Genomic DNA, 19,842 nt, shown 5'->3' on the forward strand with positions numbered 1-19,842 from the left:
AACACTGGGCTCCACTTCATTAAACCTTTGGCACCATTGTCAACAAACACATTTTTAAGACGTAATATATAAGACAAAAAAGTAAAAATAAAACTTTTTAAGAAGTGTCTCGATTACCCAGGGACTTTATAACAAAACTTTATAACAAAAAAAAAAGTTTTAACGGGGAGGTACAATCTGAGATTGTCTTTATAGATTGTGGAACATTTAACATAAGATCAATTCAAGAAATAAAGTTAAATATGATCCTGCCATCTCATTTTTTAGGGAACTATTTTTTTATGGATTGCACTTGTTTTCATCCAACAAAAGTGGAGGGTCAACACCAGCTATTAATACAACATTAACTATGGTAAACTCTATTAGGGAATTCTCGGTTTATTAGAGGGGGATCCCCCATTCAAGACCCTTATCTATTAAACAGAGCAGAGAGTGGCTATAAAGAGCTTCTCACATTCGATCTGCCTTGTCTGTGAGTTACATGGACAGCCTATTGATTCGAATGGGCACTATGCAATGCTTTATTTCCCCTGTGGTGGCGCTGCAGCAAAATTTAACACTACTAGGTTCAGCTGATTACTGCTGATTGATGCTGGTCCTATCGGGACAACCATAGAGGATAACCCTTTCAATTTCATGTACACACAGTAGAGGTATTCAGTTAGTGGACAGTATACATAATACATTACTGAAGAATGTATTGCCTTGTTAATTTTATAGTGAATTACTAATATGTAATATTCTGCATTAAATACGGTAGTTTTTTCTGTGTAGTTCGCAGGACTGGAAGGCGTTATTACCGCTGTACTGGATGAGTTCCCACACGTATGGGGCAAGAGACGGGAACTTTTTGTCTTCCTTTTAATTTCCGTCTGCTTCCTGGGGGCACTATCTACCCTGACATTTGTAAGTAAACATAACAATGCTCTGATCCACAGAGATATGGTTTTGCTATTTATTAGTGTGTATTTTTAAACATAGATTTGTCAGGGGGATGAGAACAATGTGGTTGTTGGATTAACTAGAGAAAGGAAAGTGAACTTAATGAACTCTGTGGTTCTTTAAATAACTGCAGACAACTTTCTCTCATAGAAAACACTTGAAATTCAATTTAAACCGATTAGGTTGGCATAATGCTGCCAAGTTCCCACTCATGCCCACACATGCTTGATGCCAAAGGAGTTATTCATAACAATGCAATATTATATTTAACCATTGAATGAATAATAATGGTGTCAAGATATGTTACATTGTTTCTGTGTATAACAGGGATGGTCACATTTTTGATTTCCACCAATTCAACTTTTTATGTGCACAGGTTTTTATACAGAAGCCTAGCCGTCTATCCGCACTCATAAACCTTGTGTCCGCCTGATAAAGAAACTTGGCCCAAGTAATGGGTGGCTATATCTTGAATAGTTTGGCTGTTTCTTGAACAGTTTGGATGCTGTCATGTGTGATATCATTAGACAGTAAGACTGTATTTTGTGTAGCTAGTATCACAATGGATAACACTCTCCATGAACATTATATATTTTAGGTGGAGTAAATGCCTAGCTTCACTTAAAACCTAAACATGAGGTTACGTACAATCTCCTACTCTCCCAATAATGGGGTTTTCCCACAATACATAGTGATGGCAAAGCTCTAAGATGTGTCATAACTATCTGATCAGTGGAAGTCCGAATGCTGGGGTCCTCAGTGATCTCTACAATGAAGCACCCTATTCAGCTCCTTTTTTCTGCATAGCACTGCTCATGACCAAGAATTGTGTTTTGTGGCGTAACATAAGACTATTCAAGTAAATGGGGCTAAGTTGCTGGGTCAGGAGAGGCCTAGGTAAAGCGCAGTGGCCCCTTAGTTATAGAGGTCAGTGAATATCCCAGCATTTGGACTATTTTCTAGCGATATGCCATCATTTAAAATAACCCCATTGATGTCATATAGTGATCAAGATTCATCTATGCAGTTTCCATGATTGCACTGAGGAGACGTCTTTGTGCCAACCTGTGATATGAAAGGAGCACTGTGATCAATAGTTTAGTTTTCCCTGGCTTACAAAATGCAAGGTTCAGTCTATTATTCTTGATCATGCAGTTTAACCAGATCATACAGCTTGACCTTCAGGACCCCAAACGGGGGAAGATTGCACTTAAATTTTAGGTTATGGTATAAAAAAAATTGTATGTAAAGCAGATCTGCTCTTTCCAACGGCCTGCATTGCAAAGGCTGAAATCGCAGTGAAATTCCGCTGCTTCTCCGCAACAGACTGTGCATGCTGCGGAGTGAAAATTCTGCACCGCAGCCTAGATTCTGCACTGTTATTTTCCGCAACATCTGAACTAAGCAACCTAAAACACTATGGAAACCAATGGGAAAAAAGGCTGCTGCTGATTTACACTGCAGACTGACTGCAGCAGAATTCAACAGCAATTCTGCCACGTCTGAACATGACCTAAAGCCTTGGTTACACAGTACAGATTTGAAGCCAAAGGCAAGTCAAGGCCTCCATTTATATATTTCTTCTTTTTAGGTTATGTTCCTGATTTTGGCTTAAAAGTTAAAAATCTGCACTGTGTGCATCCGTAGCCGTCCGTGATTGCAGAAGTGTTGGGACATGTTGGTGACATCATTTGTACCCTTCCTTTTTTGTGGATCCGTAAATACGTAAAAACACTACAGTCGTGTTCATGAGGCCCTATAGTTCTACTACATTAGGCCTCATGCACACGACCGTAGTGTTTTTTATTGTCCGCAAATACGGATTCGTAGTCATCCGCAAGTCATCCGCATACCTAGCACGCTCTCCGCAAATACGGTCCGTAGTGCATCCATACTTACGGATCCACAACAAAAAAAAAGGCGGCTACAAATGATGCCACCAACATCTCCCAACCCGTTGAAAAGGTGACATAATTGCTCAGGCACCATTTTCTTGGGGAATCCCCTGCCATCGTATAGCAATGGTTCCGCATTTACGGACAGCTATGGATTCACATCCGTAACAGTCCGCAACTTTGCACGTGCCCATAGACTTCTATAGGCGAGGCTGTGTCACAATTGGACAGGACAGGAATATGACATGTTCATTATTTTGCGGATCATTTCTATGGACGGACACACACCCATAAATATACGGAAAAGTGTCCGTGGCCTAGGGAAATGAATGGGTCCGCAGATTATCCGTAATTACAGATAAAAATTATGGTCGTGTGCATGGGGCCCAAGGAGGGATTTTTCCTTTTCTTCTTACTACTCATGTTGAAAGAACAAATGTTTTGCAGCCGTGAAAAAGTAAAGAATTTGGTGTTTTAGATTCTCAGTAGCCCCTACAGGATGTTGCAAACAGTCCTTGTCCAAAGTCCCTTCCCATTTTGGGGTTTTTAAGGTTAATATTTTTGAATAATATTTTTCTTCATTCCAGGGTGGCGCTTACATGGTAAAGTTGTTTGAGGAGTACGCCACTGGCCCAGCAGTACTTACTGTGGTATTCCTGGAAGCCATAGCAGTATCCTGGTTCTATGGTATGTACCCATATTGTATTGCTGTTTTTCAGGATTATTGTTATAACATTTATTCACTCGAATTAATGGAAACAGATATGAATAATGTTCTCTGGTATTGTTTCAGGTATTAACCGTTTCTGTCTTGATGTAAAAGAAATGTTGGGTTTTTCTCCAGGATGGTTTTGGAAGATTTGCTGGGTGGCTATATGCCCACTGTTCCTTCTGGTAAGTCAGTTGTTTCTATATAGTTTAGGTACTAGCAACGTGTACCCTAATGGAAGAGTAATCGTATAGAGATATTTTTAGTGTAATATAATAAAGCATGAAAATATTGCCTACTAGATATATAAAGCAACGTGTCACATATTCTGCGAGATTTTATACAACTTATATGTAAATCACAATATACTGTCTACTATTGGACCCGTCTGATCTCTTAATAAAACAGGGTGGCAAAGTGTGAGTACATGGAGTGTGCACATTTTATAATATATACAGTAAAAAGGTAAAATTTTGCAGCGGAGAGCAGTTTCTCAATAATTGGTATATCTGGGAAAGCGCAGGCATAGAGTATATAGATAGGTCCATCCTAGAAGCTGTGAAGGTGACTTTGTTCACATAGATTTCATCCTGCTCACATCATGTGTAACTTCTCTCAGCAGCATCAATTTCACAGGCCATATAAATAACAATGTATAAGCATTCGGATCACACATTTTGTAACCCTCGTTTATATTAATGAAGAGCACCTTTAAATTCTCTGTGAAATATCAGTATATAAATGAGAGAAAATATGTAATGTGCTTTTAATAATGAAAGTTTTTTATATCACATTCTACCCCTCATTTATTTTCGCCATCAAAATGAACATAACGTTATTGGACATTTATTAATAAATGTAATGACAATCTTAAACCTTAGGAGATTGTCCAGAATTAGAAAGAACAGCGCCACTGTTCTACATGGACAGTGTCTGGTATCGCAGCTTATCTCCAAGTGACTAGGTCTGAATAGCAACACCAAACACAATCCATGGACAAGAGTGACGCTGAAAGAAGAGTTTCTGGGGGAAAAACCTTCTGTCATGATATAAAAAAAATGTTGGTTTTCACTCCAGGGTAGTTTTGGTAGATATGCCAGGGGACTATATTATACTAGGAGATCTACATTTGTTTTCCCACTCTCACCCTCCACCATCTTGTTATCACTGAGGGTATGTTCACACGCTTACTAAAAAAACGTCTGAAAATACGGAGCAGTTTTCAAGGGAAAACAGCTCCGCATTTTCAGACGTTTTTAAAGCAAACTTGCGTTTTTCACAGCGTTTCATACGGCCGTTTTTGGAGCTGTTTTGGAACGGCTCCAAAAACGTCTCAAGAAGTGAAGTTTTTCAAAATGGCCGCGTAAAAAGACGGCCCGTCGGAACAGAACGCCGTATTTCCCATTGAAATCATATATGTACACAGTGACATCAGGCACTTCTGAAGCGGAATCCCCGACCCTGTGGCCGGTGTCTCCGTTCCAGGAGAAGTCCCTTACTTCACTGTCTTCATATATGGACATTGAAGTCAGGGACTTCTCCTGGAAAGGTGGCGCTGTCTACAGACAGGGGGGTGTTGTGTAGAACTACCTGCAGGGGGCTGTGTGGCATTACCTATGGGGGGCTGTGTGCCACTACCTACAGGGGGCTGTGTGCCACTACCTACAGGGGACTGTGTGCCACGACCTATAGGGGGGCTGTGTGCCATGACCTACAGGGGGGCTGTGTGCCACGACCTACAGGGGGGCTGTGTGCCACTACCTACAGGGGGCTGTGTGGCATTACTGGGGGCTGTGTGGTATTACCTACAGGGGGCTGTGTGGCACTACCTACAGGGGGGCTGTGGCAGGATCTACAGAGGGCAGTGTGTGGCATTATCTACAGAGGGAAGTGTGTGGCATTATCTACAGAGGGAAGTGTGTGGCATTATCTACAGAGGGCAGTGTGTGGCATTATCTACAGAGGGAAGTGTGTGGCATTATCTACAGAGGGCAGTGTGTGGCATTATCTACAGAGGGCAGTGTGTGGCATTATCTACTGAGAGAAGTGTGTGGCAAAAATGTACAAATGAAATTCATCCGATTTTAAAAGGGACAGGGAAAAAAAATGGATGCAAAATGTGTCAAAATCGGCCGTTAAAAACGGCAACACGGCCCGGAACGGAACCGGAACGGATGCAAACCGGCCGGGAAAAATGGCCCATTTTATCGGCCGACACTCGGATCCTGTCTTGTGAATTAAGGCCTAACTATACATCTATGAGTGGAGATAAGCCCCCCTTAGTTGCTGGCCCCTCTAATAGCCTGCTTCCCTGGTAGTTACACCAATGGGTTATACATATCCTTTTTATATTTTTTTAGTTTTCTTAAATAAAGAAGAAAATGAAATTACAATTAAATAGTAAAGGGAGGAAGGTTAAAATATATATATTACAGCCAATATCAAGCAACTGGACAAATCTTACAGTGTTACAAACGTTGCACTCATGGCAAGGCATGAGAAGTAGAGATAAATGAATCGATTCCACACAAATTGAATTTGTTAAGAATTTCTTAAAAGTTTCGGATTTTAGTGAATCCGAAACTTTTGGGATTCATCCCACATTAACTTTTGGGATTCATATCACATGAATCGCTCAAAATGGCGACTGCCATTTAACTGATAAGAAGAAGACAAGAAGACATATATATATATATATATATATATATATATATAAATAAAAAGAATAGGGGACAATTTGTATCTAACTTGAGTTATGAATAAGAAAAGGGACAATTTAGAAATTAGAAAAATGAATAATTGTTTTGTTGGTCAGTATGCATTGTCAGTACTTACTTCACTTTAGACCAATGGTCTCCAATCGCTGGCTCTCCAGATGTTGCAAAAGAACAGCTCCCAGTCCCAGCATGGATGGACAGAAACCAGTTGGGAGTTGTAGTTTTACAACAGCTGGAGAGCATCAAGTTGGAGACCACTGCTTTTCACAAATCATTGATAAACCCAAAATAGAGAAAATGTGTTGATGGTTCACCAAGTATTTGATTGAACTGCAGCTAGTACTTGCTCCTAAGGCTGGGTTCACACGACCTATATTCAGACGTAATGGAGGCGTTTTACGCCTCGAATTACGTCTGAAAAAACGGCTCCAATACTTCGGCAAACATCTGCCCATTACTTTCAATGGGCTTTACGATGTACTGTGCCGACGACCTGTCATTTTACACGTCGCTGTCAAAAGACGGCTCGTAAAATTACAGCCTGTGCAGGACACTTCTTGGGACGTAATTAGAGCCGTTTTTCATTGATTCCAATGAAGAACAGCTCCAAATTACGTCCGTAAAAGACACCCCGCAAAACGCGAGTACATGCAATTACGTCTGAAATTCAGGAACTGTTTTCTCCTGAAAACAGCTCTTTAATTTCAGACGTAATTGCAGTTATCGTGTGCACATACCCTAACGGTATGTTCACACGGCTTATTTTGGAACATAAAAGTCTCGTATTACGCTCCAAAATACACTTGAAATACGTCTGCAAACAGTTTCCCATTGATTTCAAAGAGAAATACACTGTGCTGTTCACGAGGCATATTTTTAGGCTCTGTTCACATGGAGCTTTTTGGTGCTGATTTTGATGCAGAAACCGCATCGGAATCAGCAAAAAAAAACGGTTTTCAATGGGAGGCAGAGGCGTTTTTTATTTTCCACTGCGGCTTTTAGCTGCTCACGGAAAAGTAAAGCGGCATGTTCTTTCTTGCCGCGGTTCCATCTCAGACCACCCATTGAAATGAATGGGAGGCAGAAAAAAACACGGCACTCGTTTTTTGCCTGCGGTCATTGCATTAGATGCAATGACCATGGGCGAAAACTTCACAAAAACGCCACGAAATCTGTAGCAAAAAAGCGCAGGCAGGTCAATATCTGACTCAAAATTCCTGAAGGAATTTTGACACAGATTTCTTTTGCCAGCAAAATACTCCATGTGAACTAGGCCTAAGGGTATGTTCACACGCACAAGTAAAAACGGCTGAAAATTACAGGGCTGTTTTCAGATTAAACAGCCTCTGATTTGCAGCTGTTTTTGAAGCTAAAAATGTCTTTTGAGCCATTTTTTCTAGACGTATTTGAAACTGTTTTTCATTGACACAATGAAAAACAGCTCCAAATACACCTCAAGAAGTGACATGCTCCTTCTTTTCACGGGGAGTCTTTTTATGCGCCGTTTTCTAATACAGCGGCGTAAAAAAAATGCCCCCTCTGAACTAAACGCCAGTTTCCCCATTGTATACAATGAGCAGATGTTTGTAGGTGTTTAGCTAGCGTTTTTCAAGGCATATTTCGAGGCATCTACGCTCCAAAATACACCTGAAAACTCTGCGTGTGTACATACCGTTCACACGCTTTAGGCTGGGTTCACACGTGGCGGAATTTCACTTAAATTCCGCTGCGGACACTCTGCAGCGTTAATCCGCAGCGGAGCCGTTTCTGCATTGACTTCCACTTCTATTTAGAAGTGTTCGTTTAGACGATGCGTAACATTCCGCTGCGGAGCATAGGCTGCGGAGCGGAATTTGGTGTCCGCAGCATGCTCTGTCTGTTGCGGAGCAGTGGCGGACTCATGGCGGAATTTCTCCATTGACTTCAATGGAGATTCTAAGTTCCGCAATGAAGTCCGCAGCTGTCATGCACATATTATGTCTGCTGCGGATGCGTCTTGCTTTTTTTGCCATGACATTTCTTCATTCTGGCTGGACCTATGTATTTCTAGGTCTACAGCCAGACTGAGGAAGTCAATGGGGCTCCCGTAATGACGGGAGCGTTGCTAGGAGACGTCTGTAAATAGTCACTGTCCAGGGTGCTGAAAGAGTTAAGCGATCGGCAGTAACTGTTTCTGCACCCGGGACAGTGACTACCGATCCCAATATACAGCTACCTGTAAAAAAATATAAGTTCATACTTACCGAGAACTCCCTGCTTCTGTCTCCAGTCCGGCCTCCCAGGATGACGTTTCAGTCTAAGTGACGGCTGCAGCCAATCACAGGCCAAGCACAGGCTGCAGCGGTCACATGGACTGGCGCGTCATCCAGGGAGGTCGGGCTGGATGCCGAAAGAGGGACGCGTCACCAAGACAACGGCCGGTAAGTATGAAATTCGTTTACTTTCACTAGGGAAAGTGCTGTCCCTTCTCTCTATCCTGCACTGATAGGGAGAAGGGAAGCACTTTTCCGCAGTCCGCAGCAGCTAGTCCGCATCAATTTACTGCACATTTTGTGCAGATCCGCACCAGAACCTGCAACGCAGATTCTGTGCGGCATTGATGCGGACAGTTGCGGAGGAAATCCGCCACGTGTGGTCATGCCCTAACTAAAAATGTCAAGGGAAAACAGCTCCTGATTTTCAGATGTTTTTTAAGCCACTCGCGTTTTTCGCTGCATTTTATATGGCTGTTTTTGGAGCTGTTTTTCTATAGAGTCAATGAAAATTGGCTCCAAAAACGTCCCAAGAATTGACATGCACTTCTTTTTCGCGGGCGTCTTTTTACGTGCCGTTTTTGGAAAATGTATGTTCACACGGAGTGTTTTCAGTCGTTTTTCGGGCCGTAAACGTCCCAAAAAACGGCTGAAATATCAGAAGCAGAATGCCTCCAAACATCTGCCCATTGATTTCAATGGGAAAAACAGCGTTCTGTTCTGACGGGGCATTTTTTCGCGGCCGTTTTGCAAAACGGCCATGTAAAAAAACGGCTGTGAAAAAGAAGTGCATGTCACTTCTTCAGCTGTTTTTGCAGCTGTTTTTCATAGACTCTATAAAAAAAACAGCTCCAAAAACGGCTGTTAAAAACGCAGCGAAAAATGCGACTTTGAATAAAAAACGTCTGAAAATCAGGAGCTGTATTCCCTTGAAAGCAGCTCCGTATTTTCAGATGTTTTTGATTGTGTGTGCACATACCATAAGGGTATGTGCACACGATAACTGCATTTACGTCTGAAATTACGGAGCTGTTTTCAGGAGAAAACAGCTCCTGAATTTCAGACGTAAATGCTCGTACTCGCGTTTTGCGGGACGTCCATTAGGGACGGAATTTGGAGCTGTTCTTCATTGGATTCAATGAAAAACGGCTCCAATTACGTCCCAAGAAGTGTCCTGCACTTCTTTGACGAGGCTGTTATTTTACGCGCCGTCTTTTGACAGCGACGAGTAAAATGACAGGTCGTCGGCACAGTACATCGGCAAAACCATTGAAATGAATGGGCAGATGTTTGCCGACGTATTGAAGCCGTGTTTTCAGGCGTAATTCGAGGCGTAAAACGCCTCCATTACACCTGAAAATAGGTCGTGTGAACCCAGCCTAACAGTGCTGAATTAAAAAAAACGCCTCGTAAAAAGAACTTGCATGTCACTTCTTGAGGTGTTTTTGGAGCTGATTTTCCATTGAGGGTATGTGCACACACAAAATCAAAAACGTCTCAAAATACGGAGCTGTTTCCAAAGGAAAACAGCTCCTGATTTTCAGACTTCTTTTAATCATACTCGCGTTTTTCGCTGCATTTTTTATGGCCGTTTTTGGAGCTGCTTTTCTATAGAGTCTATGAAAAACGGGTCCAAAAACTGCTGAGGAAGTGACATGCACTTCTTCTTCGCTGCCTTTTTTTACGCGGCCGTTTTGAGAAAAGGCCGCGTAACAAACGCCCCGTCGTAACAGAACGCCGTTTTTTCCATTGAAATTAATGGGCAGATGTTTTGAGGCATTCTGTTTCCGATTTTTCAGCCGTTTTTCGGGACGTTTACGGCCCGAAAAACAGCTGAAAACACTCCGTGTGAACATACCCTAACTCTATGGAAACTCCTCTAAAAACGGCTCAAAAAAAGCCTAAAAAAAGCTGCAAATTAAAAAAACTACATTTTCAGCTTCAAAAATGCCTTGAAATCAGAGGCTGTTTTCCCTTAAAAACAGCCTCGTAATTTTCAGCCATTTCATTTAGTATGTGTGAACATACCCTCAGGCGCTATTCACGCTTCTTGCAGTCTACTTTGGATGTATGTAGTGGTAAATGCTCCCGACATATATGCCGAACATGCCCATAGGACCCCATTGACCCGACATATATAAAAAAAACTGTCCTTTGTCGTATATGTGGTATGCATCATCATCCCTTTTTTGTTCCTGTATTGAATAGCCTAGTCGTTTAAGCTATTCAATACATAGGTAAAAAATTGTATCGTTTTTATAAGGGAATACAGTGACCGAGGTGCATGTAGGGAGCCTTATCATGATCATTATTTTCCTTACCTGTAAAACCTGTGTTGACCTTCTGGTAAGTGCAATGCAGAACGAACAAGTTCTTAGACCACATTTCTTTCTATGTAACTCCGTCTGGTAAGAAGACGTGACAGCAGATAGTTGTAGCCAAATCCTATTCACGTCGTTTACCTCAGTAAACTTCTCTATGCATAGTGGTTGTGATAACAGCGCAGAGATCGTTTTGTCTACTTGGCACCGGAGATATACGTGTTATAAAAGCTTCAACGCATGAGCTGAAATACAGAGGCCTGAACAACATCATCCTGCAAACCTGACATGAAGCTGGCATCTATCTGTGCTCTTAAATAGTGGCTTTACTCTATTTTATTATTATTAACCTCTTATGTGCCTTATTCAGCATAAAGGACCTGGAGTAGGGCGAATGTTGGAGTGCTCTGTAGTTTGCAGAACAGGTTTACGATGAAGTGAAACTTTGCAGACTCCTGTTTACTCTCCTCACTTTTATTACTAGTGTAAAAATAGATACGCTTCCCAGAGGGAGTTGTGGTTTCCTGCAGCATGGATGATGAATATGGTCACTACAGATTCAAAGTAGTAAAAACAGAATTGCAGTAAGTGGGAGACAGAGTGGAGAAAGTTGTTTTATTATAAACTCTTTAGTAATAGAAAATAAAAAATTCTTCATAAATTAGTCAAATATTTTACCTGATTATAAACCTGGAACGATGGTGAATATCTAAAAGAAATCTTTTGATGCTATTCCATAGATCTTAGTGGAGTAATATTTGTCTTCAATACATTTTTGTAAACAAGCAAAGATCCAAAACCAACAACTAGTTACCATTAAACGGCTGAGCTCATGATAGAAATAAGCAGGTTTTATTCAGATTATATTCAAGAGTCCACAAACTTTTCCAGGGAATAGGTAGAAAAGAACATTTTGGAGCGATGATGTCATAAGACTTTGAGATATTAATTTGATATTTAGGAATCTATATTATGCTCTACTACTAGACAAATGCTTGTTGTGACTGGCCATTTGGTACAATTTTTTACTCGAAAACTGATGATAATCATATTCATTGAGGAGAATAATGACTACATTCCACTGTCCGTCTGTTACACAAAGACAATTCAGAATCCAAATCTTCAGACTGTGTATGATTCCCCACATTTCCCCAGTCATTTCCAGTTACCACATTCTGTTTGCCCATGACCCTCTTCTGTCTATTACTTTTATCTCCTCCGCACACTTCCATGTCCAAGACTATAGTCCTATTCCTAATTTCTTTGGAATTTCCTGTTTTCATTCCGCTACTCTTTCACATACAAAATGCAATCTAAAACCTTACCTCTGCCAGCACCTTAGACTCACTGAAAATAGTTGTAGAAAACCAATTGGTCAGTAGAAACGAATGGTAAACAGTTGAACAAATGAGGTGGTGAAGAGATCAAAACATAGGTGAGGTAAAAAAAAAAAAAAGTGGACGAAGTGGAAAGAAAGAGAGAGAGATAGAGAGAGAGAAAAAAAGAGCGAGAAAGTGAGAAAGAATGAAAGAAAGAGAGAAGGAAAGAAAAAAGAAAGAGAGAGAGAGAAGGAAAGAAAAAAGAAAGAAAGAGAGAGAGAGAAGGAAAGATAAAAGAAAGAAAGAGAGAAGGAAAGAAAAAAGAAAGAAAGAGAGAAGGAAAGAAAGAGAGAAGGAAAGAAAGAGAGAAGGAAAGAAAGAGAGAAGGAAAGAAAGAGAGAAGGAAAGAAAGAGAGAAAGAAAGAAAGAGAGAAAGAAAGAAAGAAAGAAAGAAAGAAAGAAAGAAAGAAAGAAAGAAAGAAAGAAAGAAAGAAAGAAAGAAAGAAAGAAAGAAAGAAAGAAAGAAAGAAAGAAAGAAAGAAAGAAAGAAAGAAGAGAGATGGCTGAAAATGAGGACGGAAGGAAAAGCAAAATTGATGTTTCTTTCCACCCTTGTTGCCCTGGGTTTAGGGAAATAAAAGGGGACACAGGACCCCCATTCTCCCGTTATGCCATAAATCAGTAGTTGGAATACCCTTTTAATGTTTACTGTTAAAGAATGATTGGGAACAGGCAAAATAAGAGAATGTCATTTCAGGCTGTATGCCGCCTAAGGACTATATGTGATAAAGCAGATGTCTGTTGAAATTATTTTACAACATGTTGATCTCATTGGTCAGTCGTTGGGAATAGATGATATTAATACAGGCAATTGTTAGTGCACTGAGAACAGTAGACATCAAAACGGCATATTTCCGTCATACCGATCATGAATATACTGACTTGGGAGATTAGACTAAAATGAAGTAAAGAAACAGAAGTATTACATGCACAGGTTATAATGTTGGTCAAACCTCTTACTCTTATCCTATCACATAAAACAATGTACCATGTCCAGCCTTAGGGCATGACCACACATGGCGGAATTCCTCCGCAACTGTCCGCATCAATGCCGCACAGAATCTGCGTTGCAGATTCTGCAGCGGATCTGCACAAAATGTGCAGAAAATTGATGCGGACTGGCCGCTGCGGACTGCAGGAAAAGTGCTTCTCTTCTCCCTATTCAGTGCAGGATAGAGAGAAGGGACAGCACTTTCCCTAGTGAAAGTCAAAGAAATTCATACTTACCGGCCGTTGTCTTGGTGACGCGTCCCTCTTTCGGCATCCGGCCCGACCTCCCTGGATGACGCTCCAGTCCATGTGACCGCTACAGCCTGTGCTTGGCCTGTGATTGGCTGCAGCCGTCACTTACACTGAAACGTCATCCTGGGAGGCCGGACTGGAGACAGACGCAGGGAGTTCTCGGTAAGTATGAACTTATATGTTTTTTTACAGATACATGTATATTGAGATCGGTAGTCACTGTCCCGGGTGCAGAAACAGTTACTGCCGATCGCGTAACTCTTTCAGCACCCTGGACAGTGACTATTTACAGACGTCTCCTAGCAACGCTCCCGTCATTACGGGAGCCCCATTGACTTCCTCAGTCTGGCTGTAGACCTAGAAATACATAGGTCCAGCCAGAATGAAGAAATGTCATGGTAGTAAAAACAATACGCTCCGCAGCACACATAAGATCTGCGGACTTCATTGCGGAATTTTGACTCTCCATTGAAGTCAATGGAGAAATTCCGCCATGAGTCCGCAACCAGTCCGCCACTGCTCCGCAACAGACAGAGCATGCTGCGGACACCAAATTCCGCTCCGCAGCCTATGCTCCGCAGCGGAATTGTACGCATCGTGTAAACGAACACTGCTAAATTAAAGTGAAAGTCAATGGAGAAACGGCTCCGCTGCGGATTAACGCTGCGGAGTGTCCGCAGCGGAATTTAAGTGAAATTCCGCCATGTGTGAACCCGCCCTTAGTGAAAAGTCATATCAAACGTTTCGCTTATAGAATTTTTTTTTATTCTTAATATACAAGTAAGGAAGGATCGCGTATACATATATACAGATTAACATCACAAGATATATTTCAGATATTGTCCATTTATGCTTAATAATAACATTTGCTATCACATGGACTTATTTCCAGTTTATAATTTCAAGTATGTAAAGTAATACAACGCAAAACCAGATGATTTGTATTATTTTCTTGCATTATTCAGGTCATGAGGAGGCTTCTGTGAATTCTAAAACTCTAAAACGAAAAATATTCTGAGCTTTGACTCCTAAATCAGATCAGTTATGTTTGATTTTCACAGCTGATCCTTTTATAAACTCTGAGAAAAGTGGTGCTAGGGGTTTCTGTCAGCTGCCCAATGGCCGTGTCCATCACAAGCACATCATGAAGACAACCACTGTCCATGTGCCCCATTAGGGCATATGGACATCATAGAGTGGGGAAGGGTCCCCTACTCAATCCCTATTGGCCATCCATTTGAAACGGCTCAGCTGTTATCGCTGAGGGTCAGAGAAGCTGGCTTCTTTATGAAAATGTACTGTCTTCCTTTAACAAGACCTTTAAGGGGGTTGTCCGGTTTCAGAACATTAACGTTATTTTTTGTATATTTAAAAGTTATACCATTTTCCAGTACAAGATCTCTGCTTGTTATTCAGTAGAAACATTATTTACTTCCAGTGAACAAAATTCTGTCCATGGTCATGTGATGGACACACAGGTGCTGGGATCGTTACAGTATGTGTATCAGAGCTGTCTCTTCTAATGATCCCAACACCTGTGTGTCCATCACATGACCATGGACAGAATTGTATCCACTGAAAAATAATAAGAAAAAAGTATATTGGGATATTGTATAACTTTGTATATATAATGGGTAAATATAATGGCTAATGGGTAAATCGGGGGGGGGGGGGGGGGTAATTGACCACAACACACACAAACACATATACCATGAACTATTTCATAGGGCACCAATTGAATCAAAATGACATTAAATTAAATTTTATTTTAATTGTGATGTATTTTTTCTCCTTAGTTTATTATATGCAGCTTTATGTCGAGTCCTCCAGAGCTACGTCTTTTCAACTACACATACCCAAATTGGTCCGTTGTGCTTGGTTACTGTGTTGGTTCATCTTCATTCATCTGTGTTCCAATATACATGGTATATCGGTTGGCTAGCACCCCTGGCACATTAAAAGAGGTAAGACAGAACAATAATTACACGATTCAGTTCAGAAACTCTATTTTTTGCCCCAGAAATGTCTCTAGTTTTCTAAAATAACATAAACCCTATATTTTCATATTTTTATTGTAAAGTTAAATAATTTCTTGTGCAGTCCTCTCATGCTTTTTAAGTGGCATGGAAAAAAAGAGTCTCTCAAATAGCAGGTAGAACTTCCTGTGACCACTTCAGTACATGAATGCCCATTTACCTAAATGGTGGTCACCCTTACAGGAAGTTGAGTGGTTGCTAGGAAATCTGAAATATATGTTCTCAAAAGTTATGTATTTGACTGTGTGCATATAGTTAGTATGGTGGATGATATCTCGGATAACCAATGATCTTAAGTGATTTTATCTGACAATTATATCCCTATATTATAATATGCAAGCTATATTATTACTAATGTGATGCTATACAAAATAATTTGCAGCTAAATTTTTTGTCTCTTTTATTTTTGTCTCCTGATAGCGTTTCATCAAGAGTATAACCCCAGAAACGGGAACAGAAATGCCACTGGGAGGTATTCACATGAATGCTGTGTAACCTGGAAACAAAACATTTTCCTTTCCTCTTTGCAAACAACGCACCCCATTCTGTGCCTAAGGAAAACTTTTTCAAACCTCGGACTGTCTATGGTTCAACTACCCACACTGCACTGGATCATGCCAGAGAGGCAGACTGGGCACAGGTTACGTCTATAATGTTATAGCCCCAACAAGTACAGGGTCCAATTCATAGAATATTAATTGTTCATGACTGAATGGCAGTATGCATGAGTCTAATGATGTTGAGCACATTGTTTTATTTTTATAGTGGGTACAATATTCTCTGTCATGAGAGCAAACTGATCATTATAGCTTTACTTTTATTAGTAACAGATAAACTAGAGCTCAAACATAGTACCTGAGGAAGGAACACAATATCAGAATCAAATAAAGCGCATAGAAAGATACACAGCTGTTATAAAATAGTCACCAACCATAAAGGTAGATAAAGTCTGTCAAAAGTATACAGACGCAGGTCTGTAAAAAATAACAATTGAAAATGATGTTTAATGATGTTTACATATGATAGGTAATGCTGGAACACCCATGCTGCGAGCCAGATGCTTCAAGTTGCGGTATACGGAAATGCGCCCAACCCATAAGTCCAGAGATAATCATATCCGTGGACTATAGAGGAGTATGTACAGGAGATCTGATCTGCAGGAGGGGCGGGACATAGGAGAGAAAAGCTAGTGAAGGTTGTCCCTAGAGGCCTACCCCTAAAACCTACCAGATGTAGAGGTGACCATCCAGAAAGGAACAAACCCACTTGGGAACTTTTAGCTGTTTGAATCCCAATAATGCCCTAAATCTAGTGATGTTTTATAGATCTACGTCTTTATTATTTTTACAGGTTTTATCCTGTCCAGTTTTAAGGTTGATGTTCCTGCCCCTTCTACTATCCAAAAGGCAGGTGTCAAAAATAGACAATTACATGTGGTGTTTAGCCCTACCCCTGAATATGCTGGTCACACCTTCAAGAGACTACTGACAATACTGTTATTTGTGCGCCTAGTGACAGCCTCTTAGTAATGCCAGTCATATAATAGTCCTCATAATGGCAGTCATATAATAGTCCTCATAATGCCAGTCATATAATAGTCCTCATAATGCCAGTCATATCATAGTCCTTATAATGCCAGTCATATCATAGTCCTTATAATGCCAGTCGCTTAGTAGTACTCACACAGTGTCAGACTCATTGTACATCCCTTGATGCCGGCCTCATCATAAACCACAAAATACTTACCTGTTCCAGCTGTTCTCTTCTCCACTGTCAGAAGTTAACATATTGAATATGAACAGCGGTTTTGCGTTTAAGTTCGCATTCGCATATAACTTCCACTTCCTGTGTTAGGGTGTGTTCACATGAGCGTCGCCCTTCCGTTCATGAATTCCGTTAGACCTTTTTTCACAGAAACAATAATGTAGTTGACTACGCTATTGTTTCCGCAAAGAAACGGAAACCTTATGGAACGGGAAAAAATGGAAACCATTTGCAAAAGAACCATTACCATTGAAAGCAATGATAATGCAAACGGAAGCTATGGTTTCCATTTTGCTTTCCGTTCATGGGTTATTCCGACGGAAAGGTCTAACGGAACCCATGGATGGAAGGGTGACGCTGATGTGGGCACGCCCTTAATCTCAGTCAACAAACCAATAGTCCCAATACTCTCATAGGTGGTATAGTGAGGGAAGTGTAGTTATGGAAGCCAAAGTTTTATTAAACAGTTAAAATGTAGACAAATATAACATGCTAAGGATTTCAATTTCCATAGCACGCCCCCAAATCCACTCATATTTTTCCGCAGTGAATAAATGGGATTTTCTAAAACTCGATTAATTTGCATTCTACTGAAAACCTACAACAAATTCTTCATGTGTGGGAAACGTTGGGCTTTCATTAAGCACAGCGATGGTAATTCTCTGAACCCCGCTTTTTATCATCATGATGTTTTTTGGTCCAAAATTCTTTGCTAATTAACTTATATAAGTTTATAGCCTTTAGAGCTTTGTTTTTAGGCTACAGAGCTCCAAATCTTCTACATAAACATATATTTAACCCCTTAGCGACTGCTAATATGGCTTTGTACGGTGGTCACTAAGTGACCTTATTCTGATGAATACGCCTCCTGCTGGGAGGAGCAGGTGTTCTGCTGTCTGATAACAGTCAAGCTCCTGCTCTATAGACAGGGATTGGATCCCGGCTGTTTAACCCCTCATTTACCACTGCTGTTTGCTTATTAGGCCTTTCCAGAGGCATGCACTATTAAACTGCCTGTCAGTTACACTGTTTCAAAACAACCACGCATTTCACTTCTTGAGCCATTTTAGGAGCCGCTTTTCCTTGACTCAATAGAAAAACAGCTCCAAAAATGGCCGTGAAAAACGCGAGTTGCTAAAAAAAATGGCTGAAAATCAGGAGCGGTTTTCCCTTGAAAACAACTCCGTATTTTCAGACGTTTATAATTTTGTGTGTGCACATACCCTTATGCTTTACTATTTTAAGTATAACACAGCATTTTATCAGTGATCACAAAGATCGCTTTGTGAAGTCCCCTAGTGGGACTTAAAAAATAAATAAATACAGTTAAATAAAGTTGAATTTAAAAAAAAAAGGTTAACAGTTAAAAGAAAAGAAAAAACATTTTTCCCATAAAAAGTGGTTTTATTTTCTAGAACTGTAAAAAAAACCTTCAAACGCATATATGATATTGCCGCGATTGTAACAACCCATACAATAAAGTTAACATATTATTTAAACCACATGGAAAATGCAAAAAAAACAACTGCACAGTTGCTTTCACCCCCCCCCCCCAAGTTTAAAAAAAATAAAATAAATGTACCCCAAAATGGTACCAATAAAAACTACACTCGCCCCGCAAGAAACAAGTCCACATGCATCTACATTGTCGGAACAATAAAAAAAGTTATGGCTCTTGGAAAGCGACGCTGCAAAAACAAATTATTTTTGTTTAAGTGTTTTTAGTGTGCAAAAGTACTAAAACATAAAAAAATCTATACATATGTGGTATCGCTGTAACCTACTACGCCCCTGTAGTGGCGGCTGCATGTAGCCTTTTTAACGACCAGCCTGAATTTAATTTCATGAATTAAATGTATGAGCGTATTCAGCTAGCTCCTAAACTCCTAAATCTTTTATATTTAGGTCTGGAAAAAAAAATAATCTCTGACCGCTTTAAAGATATTTTAAGAAATTAATCAACACAGAATTTTGAACTGATTAAGGTTAAAAAAAAGTGGTATTCATGGATGAATAGGGTGCTCCATGTGTCTCTGTATATCAGACATATTCTCTCCTAGAAGCAATTCTTCTAGGGGACAATACCTCTGTAATACGGAGCACGCCACCATTTTTTTATAAAATCCAGGGGCATACGAAGTTACAGTAGCCCTATTACAGCTCTGTACAACACAGAGGTTGTATGGATCCATAATGCGGCCATGTGCATAAGGCCGTCTGCTCTGAACTGCCTCTTAGTAAAAAGTATTATAAAATAATTTAAAGTATATTTAATATATCATAATAGTTCATCTATATATTTTTATATTATATTTAGGAAAATTTTAGACTGCACATCATTGTATCATGAGAACATTGCATATAAAGTTTATTTATTACACTTATAGTCTTTATTTGCAGACATTTTATTTTCATATAAATTGTATTTTCTGCATTCAATTGAAGTATAATACATGGAATTACCATAAAGTTGTGTATAATAAAAATAGACTGAGCTGATAACATTTTCTTAAGACAAGTATATATAAGTTTCAAAGAAACTTCCTGTGTTAAAACACATGGCTCACCGATTACACACATCTATA

At 40.1% G+C, this 19,842-nt stretch overlaps 1 protein-coding gene across 1 annotated transcript in view; it reads left to right on the plus strand.

Annotated features, from left to right (window-relative positions):
• SLC6A4 (solute carrier family 6 member 4) overlaps positions 1–19,612 on the plus strand; it is a 124,815-nt gene extending 105,203 nt beyond the window's left edge. The window contains exons 10-14 of the mRNA XM_075854327.1: positions 775–906; positions 3,425–3,524; positions 3,631–3,731; positions 15,254–15,421; positions 15,914–19,612. Coding sequence (XP_075710442.1) covers positions 775–906; positions 3,425–3,524; positions 3,631–3,731; positions 15,254–15,421; positions 15,914–15,988 — 576 coding nt within the window. The 3' untranslated portion in view covers positions 15,989–19,612. The remainder of the gene's footprint in view (positions 1–774; positions 907–3,424; positions 3,525–3,630; positions 3,732–15,253; positions 15,422–15,913) is intronic.
• Positions 19,613–19,842: the final 230 nt, after the last annotated feature.

This window comes from Rhinoderma darwinii, chromosome 2 (assembly GCF_050947455.1).
Source record: "Rhinoderma darwinii isolate aRhiDar2 chromosome 2, aRhiDar2.hap1, whole genome shotgun sequence".
In the NCBI taxonomy this organism is placed as follows: Eukaryota; Metazoa; Chordata; class Amphibia; order Anura; family Rhinodermatidae; genus Rhinoderma; species Rhinoderma darwinii.